At 36.6% G+C, this 15,495-nt stretch overlaps 1 protein-coding gene across 2 annotated transcripts in view; it reads right to left on the bottom strand.

Annotated features, from left to right (window-relative positions):
• Positions 1 to 1,731: 1,731 nt before the first annotated feature.
• The window catches only part of IFRD1 (interferon related developmental regulator 1), a 55,111-nt gene continuing 41,347 nt past the window's right edge, over positions 1,732 to 15,495 (bottom strand). Inside the window, exons 9-12 of one of the 2 annotated variants that reach the window (XM_025379472.1) lie at positions 10,744 to 10,878; positions 6,565 to 6,693; positions 6,048 to 6,143; positions 1,732 to 3,490 (exon numbers count right to left, since the gene is read on the bottom strand). In XM_025379472.1, the coding sequence (XP_025235257.1) occupies positions 3,401 to 3,490; positions 6,048 to 6,143; positions 6,565 to 6,693; positions 10,744 to 10,878 (450 nt within the window). In that variant the 3' untranslated portion in view covers positions 1,732 to 3,400. The remainder of the gene's footprint in view (positions 3,491 to 6,047; positions 6,144 to 6,564; positions 6,694 to 10,743; positions 10,879 to 15,495) is intronic. The other variant, XM_025379471.1, reaches the window with a different exon arrangement.

Here is a 15,495-nt window from a genome sequence, read left to right as displayed (position 1 = left end):
GCATTTTTCTACTTTCAAAAAAACACAAGCATTCTTACACACTGAACACCCAGCCATCCTTGTCTAGCAGTTACAAGTTTCATAAAGTCACCTGCATATAAACTCAACATGCAAATGAACACTCTATACCTTCTTCCTCCCAAAAGCCCAGTAAAAAAGCAGGAGTACAAATTACAAACCAGAAAAATTAAAACAGGAAGAAACAATACGGAAGAGCTCAACAAATGTATTGAACATGGTAAGAAGAGTGGTATCTGCCTTAGCAGGGCTATCACGGATGAGTGGCAGTGGGACTGACTCTGCAGAATTCAGGGAGGCCTAGGATTTAGAGGCAAGAGTGAAGCGTGGAGCTACACAGAGACAAGTAATTTAATGCTAGCCAAAAATAAAATGCAGTACAAATTGGAAAACTGTCTTAGAGAAATATCCCAGACCAGAAAAAAAAAAAAAAAATACAGCCCAACATTCAATTTGGGAGCTCCACTATGTCATAGTGTTACAGAACAAAGAAAATGAGGAAGGGGAGAGATCAAGAACTTAATATTTTCCAGGTTGCCAAACCCATCAAAGAACAGTATCATGCAATTTTAGAACACGAGAAACAAAGAGATTCTGAGAAAACAAAGAAACAAAAATAAAAACTGCATGTCTCAAGATTTTGCAAATTAGAATAGAGCAATGCCTTCAAAATTCTGAATTTGATTACACTTGTCAAAATTTTCAAAAATTCCAAATTTGCTTTTCCACCTAGAATTTCTTATTCCATGCAAACCATCTTTCAGAAATATGAAGTCACTAAATAACTGACTGATCTCTCACGCACTCATTCCCAAGTAACTACTGAAATAAGTGTTCCATGTTAACAAAGAAGTAAATTAAGACACGGGATCCAGAAAATGAGGGATCCAATTCAAGAGAAAAACAAATCCTCACGATAGTGCTGTCTCCGGAAAACTGCTGTACAACTGGATGAGAGAAATTAGTCTAGATTGAAACAAGTACAGAATCAAGAAAAGTTGTAACAAATTTATTTGGGACTGTTTGGGAAGAATCAATGATATGCATAAAAAGCCAAAAAATAAGACAACTCCAAGACAAAATGTTGTATGAGAATGAAAATGTAAGCACATTAAACTAGTTATGAGTGAACATACAAGTATGATCACAGTTATGCAAACAAGTACATGATCTAATCAAAATATTAGAAGGATGTGAAAGGATAAAAGAAATTTTCACCTGTCTTAATAGTAAGTTGACAAATGCCTAAAAAATAAATGGCTGTATAATCATATTATTTAGAAAACTAAAACCAAAAACTGAAGGCTGAAAAAACCGAGTCAGAAAAAACTGAAGGCTGAGTATCTCCCAGGATGGGACTGAGGAATGGGAAAGGATGGCGCAAGGGGCTTTCCGTATTAGCCTTGAAGTACCATTAAACTATGTTCAGGCTGGGTACAGTGGCTCATGCCTGTAATCCCAACACTTTGGGAGACCAAGACAGGTGGATCACTTGAGGTCAGGAGTTTGAGACCAGCCTGGCCAACATGGTGAAACCCTATCACGACTAAAAATATAAATTAGCCAGGTGTGGGGGAATACACCTGTAATCCCAGCAACTCAGGAGGCAGAGGTTACAGTGAGCAAAGATTGCGCTACCGCACTGCAGCCTAGGCAACAGAGCAAGACTCTTGTCTCAAAAACCAACAAAAACCTATGTTCATGTAACAGTTCAATAAAAATTCATTTTTATTTATAATTACATATACATACATATATGCAATTGAATATTTAGAAGAAACTATACCATTTGCAATCTCTTTTCCATGGTTCTAACCTACTTGGAATATAACAAGTGACAACATACAAACAAGTTCTAGATTCTAAACCTGTTTTCCACTGTACTGTAACTGGGGGATGGAACTCAGCAACAGTGACTCCATACGACAGCAAATGATTTTCACCTAGAGGGAGCACCAGACTTCCAAGAGTTGTTGGATGTTGGAGAGGAACACTAGTTTGGAAAAAAGACCTTAAATGATTTTGATACTTCTCCCTACAGTGTATATGCTTCCCTATTCCTCACTGTGACCTACACCAAGAATATCAAAGAAACAAGTCTATGGATTTGAAATGGCACGTTGCTTGCACTATGTATTTTAATCTAAAGTTTATTAAATGTGAATGTGCTGTCAAAACGCTTTTCACAAAATGAAATAAATATACCTCATGGGCAAACAAGCAGCAATATTCTTTTTACTGTTGTGCTTTTCAGACAAGGCCTCACTCTTGTCACCCGGGCTGGAGCGCAGTGGCATAATCGCGGCTCACTGCAGCTTTGACCTCCTGGGCTCAAGTTACCCTCTTGCCTCAGCACCCAAGTAGATAAAGAGTACAGGCACACACCACCACACTCATTTTTTTAAAATTTCTGGTAGAGACAGGGTCTCGCTGTTGCCCAGGCTGGTCTCAAACTGGGCTCATGCCATCCTCCCACCTCAGCCTCCGAGTGCTGATGACAGGCATGAGCCACTGCACGCTGCCAAGCAGCAATATTCTCGAAAGTCAGAAACCTTAATCCCAATTATGTATTGTTACATCCTTTTCATCTACTTTAATGTTTGCAAATATATACATAAAGTTTTGTCTCCCTGCCCACCTGGCCTAGTCATTTTGGACTCTGTACCTCAAAGCCATAAATAATGTTTCTTCTATTAGAAGAGACGCACTTTCGGTGTGAAAAAAATCTTTATTTCAAAGTGAAATGCACAAAGTCTCATACAGCAGATAAAATCAGTGTTACTGCTCTCAGACATTAAGGTTAGCAACCTTTCTGGCATATGCTAATTCATCATGAACTCCCAATAGCTGAACTGAATGGCTTTTAAGTACAACTGTAAGGTCTCATGGCATAATTTCTTTTGTTGATGCCAGTGACAGGATTTTAAAAGCTACATTCCATTAAAAATTAAAAATACAGCAGCTTTTCCAGGGAACTAGATCCCAAAATTGTATCCAGAACTCTTGTCTAAGATATTAAGTTAAATATCTTGTATGTATATATCATTATAGCAAATCAGTATTTTTGACAACCACAGTGTAAGAAATTAAACTTTGGCTAATAGTTTTCCCCATCATGAAATCAAAGTTTTTTGCTGCCTTCGTAAATAAATTATGACCAATTATGACATTACAAACACTTTATACATGTTTACTGATTTACAGAGAATATTTAATAATCAGAACTCACCAGTTTCAATACTGTACATTAAATTATAAGCAATATAACTCCTACTACAAAAGTTATCTAAGTTAATCCAAGATAAAAACCGTCTCTAGAGTTTAAATACATTGAAATAGAAAAAAAATAGAAATTAGAAAATAGTCTTCAAGTTCTGAAAATCTAGAAGAATTCTCCAACATCTGCTCTCTTATCTCGACATTTGCTTCTAGCTTTGGTTCGAGCTTTGAAGGCTGCAGAGTTATATAAATGCTGAAATGAAGAAAAGGAAAAACATGCATCAGTAAGACTTAAGATACTCTTATAAAACTGAAAAAGGGTAAAAGTCACAAAGAAAAGAAATGAACTAATTTGAACCTATAAACCTTTAAATGTTTATAAAATACACACAAAGAATGAAGGAGAAAAACAAAGAGTTAATGGGGGCCAGGTGAGGTGGCTCACACCTGTAATCCCAGCACTCTGGGAGGCCAAGGTGGGTGGATCACGAGGTCAGGAGATCAAGACCATCCTGGCTAACGTGGTGAATCCCCGTTTCTACTAAAAATACAAAAAATTAGCCGGGCGTGGTGGCACATGCCTGTAGTCCCAGCTACTCAGAAAACTGAGGCAGGAGAATCGTTTGAACCCGGGAGGCAAAGGTGGCAGTGAGCCGAGATCACACCACTGCACTCCAGCCTGGGCGACAGAACTAGAGTCCGTCTCAAAAAAAGAAGAAGTAAAAAAAAAAAGAGTTAATGGCTATTCCATATTCAGAAAAGCACTAATCAACTTGCAAAACACCAAGAAAATAAGACAATTTCAAAAAACAACAGTGAAAAAAGGACATCAACATTTAGTTTCATCCAAGAAAAGACAAATCATGACTAATGTGGAAAACAGTCTTACTTGGCTGTCAATTAAAACAACAAGGAAAAAAGTGATGGGGTGCCATTTTAATACTAATTAAATTTTTTAAATTATAAAACTTGAAGGTGTCAAATCTTTGTGTAACAACTACATGCCTTCATTCATTGCTAGAGGCAATTTAAATATTGTCTCCAATATCAGAGTAACTTTGGAAGGTAATCTGGCAATACATTATGCAGGGGATTTCTTCAAAAAAAATTATTCAAAAGAGAAAAGTATGTAAAAATATTAATGTTTCTTACAAAACTTAAAATGCCATACAAGAAACAACTATGTTCTATAAAATGTAATTAAACACTTCATACCCACCAGAATGGCTATAATTAAAATAATTATTAGTGAGGATATGGAGAAACTGGAACCTTTCTACACTGCTGATGGGAATGTAAACTGGTGCAGCAGCTATGGAAAAGAGTTTGGTGGTTTCTGAGAAAGTTAAATGTAAAACTATCATCTGACCCAGCACAATTCCACTCCTAGGTAATACCTCCCAAAATTGCAGAGAGCCTTTCAAAAAAAATTTTTGTATGTGAATGTTCAGAGCAACACTATTCACAATGGCCAAAAGATGCAAACAGCCCAAATGTCCATCAACTGTTACAATGGATAAACAAAATGTGATATATATCCATACAATGGAATATTATTCTGCCACAAAAAATAAAGCTCTCTGATTCATGCTACAACATGAACTTCCAAAGCATTACGATAAATGAAAAAAGTCAGACACGAAAGGTTGCATGCTATACAATTCCATTTATATGAAATCTCCAGAAAAAGTAAATCCACAGAGACAGAGAGCAGACTAGTGGTTGCCAGTGGCGGCGGGTAGCAGAAGGGAAACGACTGCGAAAGAGAGGGTTTTCTTTTGAGGTGATAATGTTTTGGAACTAGAGTTGCACAACATCATGAATGTAATAAGTACCACTGAACTGTATACTTTAAAATAGTCTGTTATGTGAATTTCATCTCAACACAAAATAATATACATAAATTAAGGATTTCTGAAATGTAGGCTCGTCATGGTGGCTCATGCCTGTAATCCCAGCACTTTGGGAGGCCAAGGTGGGTGGATCACCTGAGGTCAGGAGTTCGAGACTAGCTTGGCCAACAGGGCAAAATCCCGTCTCTACTAAAAATACAAAAATTAGCTGGGTGTGGTAGTGCACACCTGTAATCCCAGCTATTCAGGAGGCTGAGGCAGGAGAATCGCTTGAACATAGGAGGCAGAGGTTGCAGTGAGCTGAGATTACGACAAAGCAAGATTCTGTCTAAAAAAAAAAAAAAAAAAAAAAAAACACACTAATTACTATTTAATGCTACAAACCCTCTTAAGTTTCCTCATTTGTAAAATGAGTCTGGTACTTCACTTAGTAGGCTATTATCTGATACAAAAGGACTATGTAAATCCTTATTCTTAAACATAAAAACTCCATAGAATAAAAAGAAACAAAATATGAACATCATTCCTATATTAAGATAGGATTATATGTAAAATATATACGTACATATTACATTTTAATGTGTTGTCAAAATATGTTTCATAAAATGAAAGAAATATACCTCACGGGCAAACAAGCTGCAATATTATTTTCTCCATTTTCCTTCTGAGACAAGGTCTCACTCCTGTCACCCAGGCTGACATATATATATATATATGTGTGTGTACATATCCAAGTGTATTATGTGTGTGTGTATATATATATATACGTGTGTGTGTGTATATATATATGCCCCCCCACTCTACATGCTTTCTATATCTTTAGTACAGCTGTTCTATATGAAACATCATGAGAAACTGAAACTCCCAAGTATAGGTAGACACAGCTAACTTCGTGAAACCAGACAGAATCAAAGTTTTGGCGCATTTAGTTTTATTAAAAATAAAAACAAAACCTACCCTTTCAAAACGAGAAATTTTCATCGTTTTAAGTGTTGCAGCATCAAGCATCACTGGGGGTCCAAGTTCAAATACATTTCGAAGGAATTCATTTGACTTATGTGAAAGAAAAAGGTGGTACAGCTCAGTATTAAACATTATAGCTCTTTTTCACCAGATAGAGTGACTGATTAACAGAAGTTATGTGGAACCTACAGATATAAACTTAGATCACTTATTTTCTGTTTCTCAATATGAGAGCAAATTGTTTTCAATGCCTTGAATCTGAGAAAGCTATGTCAAGCTATTTGCTTTCATACGGACATCGGTAACAGTCCACCCAACTTCAACAATACAAAGAGAAAAAAAAAGGAACAGCTTCAGATTTATTCAAGTCTACTTTCAAAAATAAGTTTACTGTTTTCTAACACATGGAAGCACTCTGGATACCTAATTCATTTCAAAAGCCAATTAAGTGAGCTACATTCAAGACTGCTCCCTACTTTAAAAGCAAATACGTAGAAAGGATGATACTTACCTGTAAGTGGTACTGCATCCCTGATCCAAGAACCTCCTTAAAGGTGTCATAGGTGTGCTTTTTTACCCAGCAATCAATATACATGCGTTCAGGACCAAATTTAATGGTTTCTGTTGGAAAATCCCGTTCCTAACCAATGGAAGAACCAAAATTACCACAGGCACTAAAATGGCCCAAAGGGATCTTATGTAAACACAATTTCTAAACAGTCATATACATGCTGAGATAAATTAACAATATGGCTTAAACTGATACTGTCATACCTGGGATGTAGACAAACTATTGCTATCCTGTATGTAAGGGTACAGAATTGGTCTAGTTTTGATCAATTTGAAGGCTCAACTGAGTTTCAATAACTATTAAGGCACAAAACCACATTGTTGAGAACATCTTTAAATTTCAACATGTCTCAACAAACTTAAGAAAAGGTCAGGTGTTTTTAATGGCCTAGGATGGGAGAGGGAAGAAAGTTGCAAACAGTCAGGAAAACACAATGGCACCACAAACAGGGGGTGGTGAAATGATCAGCAGGGATCCAGGGAAGAAAGTGAGGGTAAATAGGGTTAACTGACCAAGCAAAAAGGGAAGGTCCAGCAACCAGAGGGCTCCAAGAGGTTTCAGGCTAGGTTTATAAGAAAATAAGAGGTAACACTAGAACCTAAGATTTAGTAATGGAACAATTCTGTCAGAAGACCATTTCAAAGGTATAACCACGGGAGTGCAGCCCAAATGACACGGAAATAAAAGTTAGATGGATAAAGAAAAGTCAGCTGGAATAGTGGTAGAACTTGTTAAGAAGAAAACTGGTTACTTAATTCTTCGGTAAATCATGAATATGTCAGAGCAACCAAGAAGGAAGAAGCTGACTGCCACAGGGAGAGGAGAAAGGAGACGGAACTTGAAGGACAAAACCACTCCACCTGCCTTCCAGACATCTACCTCAGCCCCTTCTCACTCAGCAGACAAAGTATATAATGTAATAGAAAAGACCGTCAACTCTAGACAACACAGACAGGCAAATTTGCGGGCTTGTGATTTCATCAAGTAACTTAACCTTGTTGAGTCTGTTCCTTTGCACGTAAAATGGGGCCATCTTTACCTACACTGCATGAGGGTTATTACAGGTGTAAAAGAGGACACGCATGTGAGGCAAACACAGTGACAATCTGGTGCGTAACAGCAGCTCAAAAATAAATAACAGCAGAGTTATCTTATTTTAACCTTGTTTATTTCAGAAAACAGTAAGACATCAGGAAAGAACTATTTCCCACCAACCCTCTATAAAGTCATCAGCATCCTTACCTATTATCGTCTCTCCCGGTGGTAACAGATAGACTTCTGTCCCTCCACAATTCAAGGTTAATCCCAATCTTTTACATCTATAGTCAGTCTTCCATATCTGGTTGGTTCTGCATCATGGATTCAACCAACCATGGATTGAAAATATTCAGAAAAAAATTGCAACTACACTGAACACGTACAGACTATTCTTTCTTTTCACTATTCCCTAAACAATAAAGTATAACAACTATTTACATAGCACCTACATTGTATTAAGTATTATAAGTAATCTACAGATGATTTAAAGTATACGTGCATAGGTTATATGCAAATACTATGCCATTTTATGTCAGGGACTTGAATACTCAAATTTTGGTATCTGAGGGGGATCCTGGCACCAATGCCTCATGGATACTAAGAAACAGACTACATTTTCAGATGCTCCTTTCTCCACTGGTTCCTTCTCCATAAATTGTCTCTATTATCTAGAACAAAACAAAACAACAAACCTTCCCGCAATCCGCCACTACATTCCAACTATCAACTCTCTTCCCCTTCCCATTACAGCCAAGGTTTTTAAAATAGTCAAGGCATACCATCTTCACTTAATCACTTCTCACTTTTCAATCCACTTCAATCTGGCTTTTCCCTCATCAGTCCACTGAAGCTGCTCTTATAAAGGTCACCAAGGACCTAATCGACAGACCTAAGTGAAACCGGTTACTCTCTCACTTGACCTATCTGTATACAGGATTGGGCCATGCTCAAAGAGCACAGAACAGTGGGTTCAAATTTCAGCTCTGCTACTTAACTATTCTCTATTCCTTTGGTCCCCATTTCTCCTTTAAAAGGAGACAATTCTATTGCTTAAGAGGTATAATGAAATGAAGTAAGAAAACTATGGCAAAACACCTAAAATATTAAGTGCTCACTGATTTAAGGAATGCATGAGCCTCAAGAAAGGTTTTAAATGAAAAGAAATGGTGCGGCAGCCACTACAACACCTAAGATGTTTACATCTCCTTTGTGGCAGTTGAGCAACCTTCATTTAAAAGACCCATCTGAGAAGCTGGGTACTCCAGAAAAAGTTAGGTTCCAGTGGAAAGAAAAAGAGAAACAACCCTTAGCAAGGTCCTGAGGACAGGACTTTCTCAGGCAGGTGCATTGAAGCAGAGGCTGGAGGGACAAGAGAGATCCTGAGATGAAGAAAAGAAGGTGGGCAGGTAGATCACTATGGCATAGGAATGGCTTCCATTTAATAGTGTCTGAGGAATACGCAACTACGGGCTGTTAATACTGGTGTAGGCTGAAATGTCACTTGTGTCTTCCTCTGAATAATCAGTACTGAGTGCTATGGCTGGCCCAGTTTGACGGCCAGTAGAGACCCTTACAATCTACTACTTAAAGGTGACGCATCAGGGCAGAAAACTTGAAATCAGGTCCATCCAGAAAATCTAGGACATGTCATCATGTTTTTGAAGACTATAGTATCTCAAAAACAAATCTAAATATAGGAATAGTTTATAGTTACTTAAAGAAAATGGCTTACTTTAGAGATACTGCCACACTAATTATAAGACTAATTTTAATTCTTAATATGGATACTTGCTCTAGTTAGGTTTTTTGTTTTTTAGACTATAATATCCAGAGTAAATACAAAATACTACTATAATGTGGTAAGTCAGCATTAACCAAAGTATTTAAATGCCAAAGGATCTAATTTGTATCCTAGATTTTACTTTTTTAAAAATAGATTAAAATTAAGAAAGTAGGATACATATAAGAATTCCTTGGAACATATTAAAACTGGATCTGGTGTGGGGTCTCACTATCTCCAGTTTAAATTCTCATTTTAAATTTTCATACACACATCAAGTTGAATGACATTTTAAAGATATTCTTAAAATAACTGCTGTATCAGATAGCAATAATCTTAAGAAACACACCCTTTAAATACAAAAAATATTTACCTGGGTTACCAAAAACAATTATTAAAGTTTTCAGTTTTCTCCAGTGAGACTATCTTTTGTCCTATAGTTCATTTTAGCCATGCATTCTAAACCAATTTATTTGCCATATAGATTGAAACAGGTTTGAGAATTATAGAAGAAATTCAAGCATCAGATAATGATTTTAAGTGGCCTTGTTAAAATGCTGGGTTTTGTTATTTCAGTTTTTAGCCTCCAGCTTTCCTAGAAAGATCATGAAGAGCTCTGGCACGGTGGCTCACACCTGTAATCCCAGCACTTAGGAAGGCTGAAGCGGGTGGATCACGAGGTCAGGAGTTCAAGACCAGCCTGGCCAAGATGGTGAAACCCCATGTCTACTAAAAATACAAAAAACTAGTCGGGCGTGGTGGTGGGCACCTGTAATCCCAGCTACTCAGAAGGCTGAGGCAAAGAATTACTTGAACCTGGGAGGCGGAGGTTGCAGTGAGCCGAGATCGTGCCACTGCACTCTAGCCTGGGCAACAGAGCGAGACGCCATCTCAAATAAATAAATAAACAAACAAATAAAAGACAATGAAGCTGGGTTGGAGTCTAAGGGGTAGGCAATAACTTACTAAATTCACAAAAAACACTGTACACTAAGAATGTATATGCTAAGCACCACTGTTTAAATGACAAATACACCAAGGTCAAATACATTTCTATCACTATGAGTCTTTTGATTTAAAAGAAAAAAACTAAAATAAAGTATCTTTATACATCAGCATTAATTTTCCTTTGAAAAAAACAAAAGTCTTCACTTATATTGTTAAACACCTGCTAGGCTGTAAAATGAGATATTATTTTCAAAGGTGAAATTCAATCAACAAAATGGCCCAATTGTCAAGTTTAGTAGCCTGACACAATCCAATTCAAAACGAGAAGCTATTACAGCATTTAACAAGCCTACCTCCACTGCCCTCAGGACATCTCTGAAAACTGACCGCTGTTTTCTCTTGTCCACTTTGGCCCGATGTTTATTTCCATCTGTTGCCAAGGCCCTAAGCACTTGCGTCAAGGACTCCATGTCTTCATAAAAAAAGTCCTGGTCAAGAAAAGCAATTTTGTTTCCTTTATTGTTTTTCTTTTCTGACCTCATATAGAGCTAACAAAGAACAGTCTACCTTTGGAAAATATCCAGTTGCATAGGGCAATGTAAATCTTCATGGTGTTTAGGGACTAGGCACACATAAACACATATTTTCATGAAATAATCGAACCCAAAAATGCTGACTACGAGATGATGTACTGCAGCAAAACAATTAACATTTCCCTTCCAAGTTCATGCATCCAACAAATACTTCTCGTGTTCCCACCATATATGAGACATTACTGGGATTTCGAAATTCAGTGAGAGACAGATATACCAATATAGCTTCCCCTCTTGGCTTCCCAATCCCCAAACCAAACATTCACAGAATTCCAATTATTCTTATGCCAAAGGCATAAAGCTACTAGTAGTGCTTTTAAAGCACCTACTTTCTAATTTACTGCCATACTGCAAATAAGCAATAAAGCACATAATTCAGGTGATTAAATTATTTAAGGCAAGAACAAGTTTTAATCCCTTTCTGGGGCACAGCTGCAAAATGTATTGAAATTTGCTGTGACCTTAAGCAGATTACGGGCTTCCTTGTCATAGTTAACGTGGCTATGCATTTAAGAAGTCTCTTTTATTTGTGGTGTTTTTATTCCCTAACTCCATTTTACAACCACACTAAAATCTAAAAAATGAGTCAAACTTATTTAGCTGATCAAAACTAGAACAGATACTTCTTACTAAGAACCCAGGAGATGGGCAATCTCCAGTTCTAGTTTATTCATACATGTTTAACATTTATTGCATTAGAGGTTAAGAATCATTTAACTTAGGCCGGGCGCGGTGGCTCAAGCCTGTAATCCCAGCACTTTGGGAGGCCGAGGCGGGTGGATCACGAGGTCAGGAGATCGAGACCATCCTGGCTAACATGGTGAAACCCCGTCTCTACTAAAAATACAAAAAACTAGCCGGGCGTGGTGGCGGGCGCCTGTAGTCCCAGCTACTCGGAGGCTGAGGCGGGAGAATGGCGTGAACCCAGGAGGTGGAGCTTGCAGTGAGCCGAGATCGCGCCACTGCACTCCAGCCTGGGTGACAGAGCGAGACTCCGTCTCAAAAAAAAAAAAAAGAAAAAAGAATCATTTAACTTATTCAATTAAAATAACAGCTCTTCTGGACCTTCTTGGTTTCTTTTAATGTCTAAAATGAAAAGGATTATTACACTGGTGAAAAATAAGCTCGAAATTAATGTGACAGATACTCTAGCTTTTAAGTACATAAATATCTTCTTGTCATATTTCCAATTACATATTCTTAACTATTCCAACAAATGTTTTCCTCTAATGTTCCAATCAATCTCCTGTATCTAAGTTAGAGACAATACTCACTAATAAGATGCAAAGTAGGTATTAAAATAGACCAAACTGTGTTTAAATTCCAAAGAATCAACTTGCATCATAAAAAGATGGGAATAATTTTATTTATAAAAAACAAGTACATGTCAGGGACTAGCAGTCTCCTACTCATTTTATTGGCTACTTGTTCTTTTACAGTATTCTAAATATATATATGTGTGTATAACTGTATATGTAAAGGGTTTTTAAATTTGTATAGAATAAATCAAAATTTAAGAAAATTCTATACATTATTTTAATTTGTTCTAAGAAGTGAGAATCACTGCCAGTGATTATCAACTGGGGATGTTCTTACTTCCCACTGGACATTTGACTACCTCTGAGACATTTTTGGTTGTCACAACTAGGAGAGAGGGGTGCTATCGGCACCTAGTGGGGAGAGGCCAAGGATGCTGCAAAATATCTTTCAATGCACAAGACAGCCCCCATCCCTACAACAACAAAATATAATCCAGCCCAAAATATCAATAGTGCATGCTGCGGCTGAAAAACTCCACCGTAATATAATCTTAGCAATGGATAAAACCCAATCAAGTTTAGTTTGTGAATCACCAAGTTCAATATCCTATTAAAACTTGAAAAATTAAATGCTAAGTATTTTAGAAAAAAGGCTCTAGAGAGTACTTGGGCATTAAAAAGAAAAAAAAGGAAGGAAAGAAATAAAATGTAACATGTAACTAAGAACAGGCCATAAACAGCTTTCAAAAGCCTATTAATTGGAGTTTAGGATAATTATATAATAGAGCTGTACCACTCTGGGGCAAATAAAAAATGAGCTCCCAGAGAAATAAATAAATTATCTTAATATACTCTTATCAATAATAAAAAGAAAATAGCAGTCATTACTACACAACAGGGTCAAAAATCCTAGATTAGAATCTCAAATCTACTACTCTCCACACCAAGTTTTATAAATTATAAATCTATCTTATCATCTGAAAAAAAGATAATATCCACCCTCTCCAACAATGGTTGTAAGCATTAAAAAGACATAAAAATAAATTCCCCAATAAATTCTGAAGCATTAACTATTACATCAATATTCTAGATTTGGAGGCACATAGAACTCACATTTTTTAAAAAATTTGTGTAGCAATCACAAGTATATGAGGCACTTTAATATTATACGTAAGACACAGGTTTTGCAGTCCGAACATCTAGGTTTGAATCACAAGCATCCGCCGCGTAGATCTACACAACCTGACAGAACTACATTAGCAATCTGTCTCAGGCTCCTCTTATGTAACAGTTGTCACCACCCACATCTCATAGGTTTATCATAAGGAACTATTAGAAATATATAAAACACAGGAGATAAACATCCATTACGTTATAGATCTTACTGTTATAAATAGCCTGTTTGAATCTAACACAATATAAATACAACAAACTGGTCAGCTGAAGATAATTATTTCAAAGCAAAATAAGTTACCAATTAAATGGTTTCAAAAGCTGAATGGAATTAGGATGAAATGAAACCAAAGAAAATTTCTGGAAAAGTTTAGGCAGACAGGGTGAGATGCTTAAGGTCACAAAAACTAACCATTCCCCAAACTATTATTTCTATACAGAAGTCACTGGAACACTCATTATAAACAAAATAAGCTGGGTCTTGGATAGCTAAGTATTAAGAAATAAAAATCATACAAAAGCCTAATATTAAAATAAAACTTGAGGCCAGACCGTGGCTCTATATCTATAATCCCAACACTTTGGAAGGAGGAGGGAGGATTGCTTGAGGCCAGAAGTCTGAGGCTGCAGTGAGGTATGATCCTGCCACTGCACTCTGGCCTGGACAACACAGAGAGACCCTGTCTTTAAAAAGACTTATTTATTTCAATTCCTACTCACCAAGGCAGAATATCTTTGTCAAGGTATGGAGATATTTTTACACAGGGTCAGTTATTATACAAACAAGGGAAAAAAACAAGAAGAATGCTAAGTTGCTGCTTCCAAAGTATAAAATCTAGGTGATTTCAGATTTTACTTCCCAGGAGTATATTTGGTCTTTTATTATCTTTTTTTCTCTCTATGATATAGCACTTCCCCTGTCCGCTCAGCTGGGGAATGGAATGGGTGAGACTTGGAAAAGGTCTAACTAGATTTTGTTAAATTTTCCCAAGTTGGGATTGCACCAGCAATGGCTCCCAAGATCTTAATTCTGCCCACCAAATAATGTCTCTCTTATATTGTTACTCTAGAGTTCCTAAAAGGCCACTAGCAGACTACTGCCAAACGCAATACTCAATTCAACCAACATTCCAAGTAACAGCTACCACTTACACTGTACCTATCATGTGTCCTCAACAACTCTATGAGGTTGTAACTAATAATTTCTCCATTTAATGATAAGGACACTGAGGCATAGAGAAGTTGCCCAATATTATCCAACTAGTAAGAGAGAAAGAGATCTGAAGGTAGGCAGAACAGCTCCAGAGTCTACTATTATCTAATTGGTTATATGGCAAACATCCATTAACCTAGAACTCTCACAAAGGAGTAATAATTACTAATTTCAACTTTGAACAGTTTATTATTTTTATTTAACTAACTCATTCATTAAAATCCAACCTAAAAGTTAGCTCTTCGAAAGTTTTTTTCTAAGTCTCTCGGGCAGAATTCATCACATCACTAGATTTCAAAGTTAATAACATCAGAAAGTAAGTCAGCAAAAGGACTTGAATAATTCAAAACTCATTTGCTGTATGAACCCTATTTTAAATCTGTCCATGTTTTTCACTAACACCCTAGATTTCATTTTTGAACACCCTATAACTATCCCCCAACCAGCACCCACATATAAAAAGCTTATTTAAAAAAAAAAAAAAAAAAGGCAAATAAAAACACTAGGTTCTATTTTGTAACCCAGTTCATTTTTGCCCTTGGACAAAAATTCAAGTCAAATGAAGTATGTCTGGATGAGTTCTCCTGGTTATCTTGTGTAATTTATTAAGTTAGAGAAAAAATACGTGTGTGTGTATATATATGTATGTGTCTATACATATAATGTTTATACAAACTTAAATTCAACACGTATAATTAAAACTGCATTATGACTTCATTTTAAAAATGCATTTCCAAGGAAAAAAATGAAAAGAAACTGCCATTTCTGGCCAGTAGAGGAATGTAAGTGTAAAAATTGGGACATCTGGTTTCCATGCCTTGAGGTTAAGAAGGTATTAACTAGCTCAGTAAAATTAAATTAATTGCT

Source organism: Theropithecus gelada, chromosome 3, assembly GCF_003255815.1.
Source record: "Theropithecus gelada isolate Dixy chromosome 3, Tgel_1.0, whole genome shotgun sequence".
Classification (NCBI taxonomy): Eukaryota; Metazoa; Chordata; class Mammalia; order Primates; family Cercopithecidae; genus Theropithecus; species Theropithecus gelada.
The sequence above is the reverse complement of the archived record's forward strand: the minus strand, read 5'-3'. Positions and strand labels throughout refer to the sequence as shown.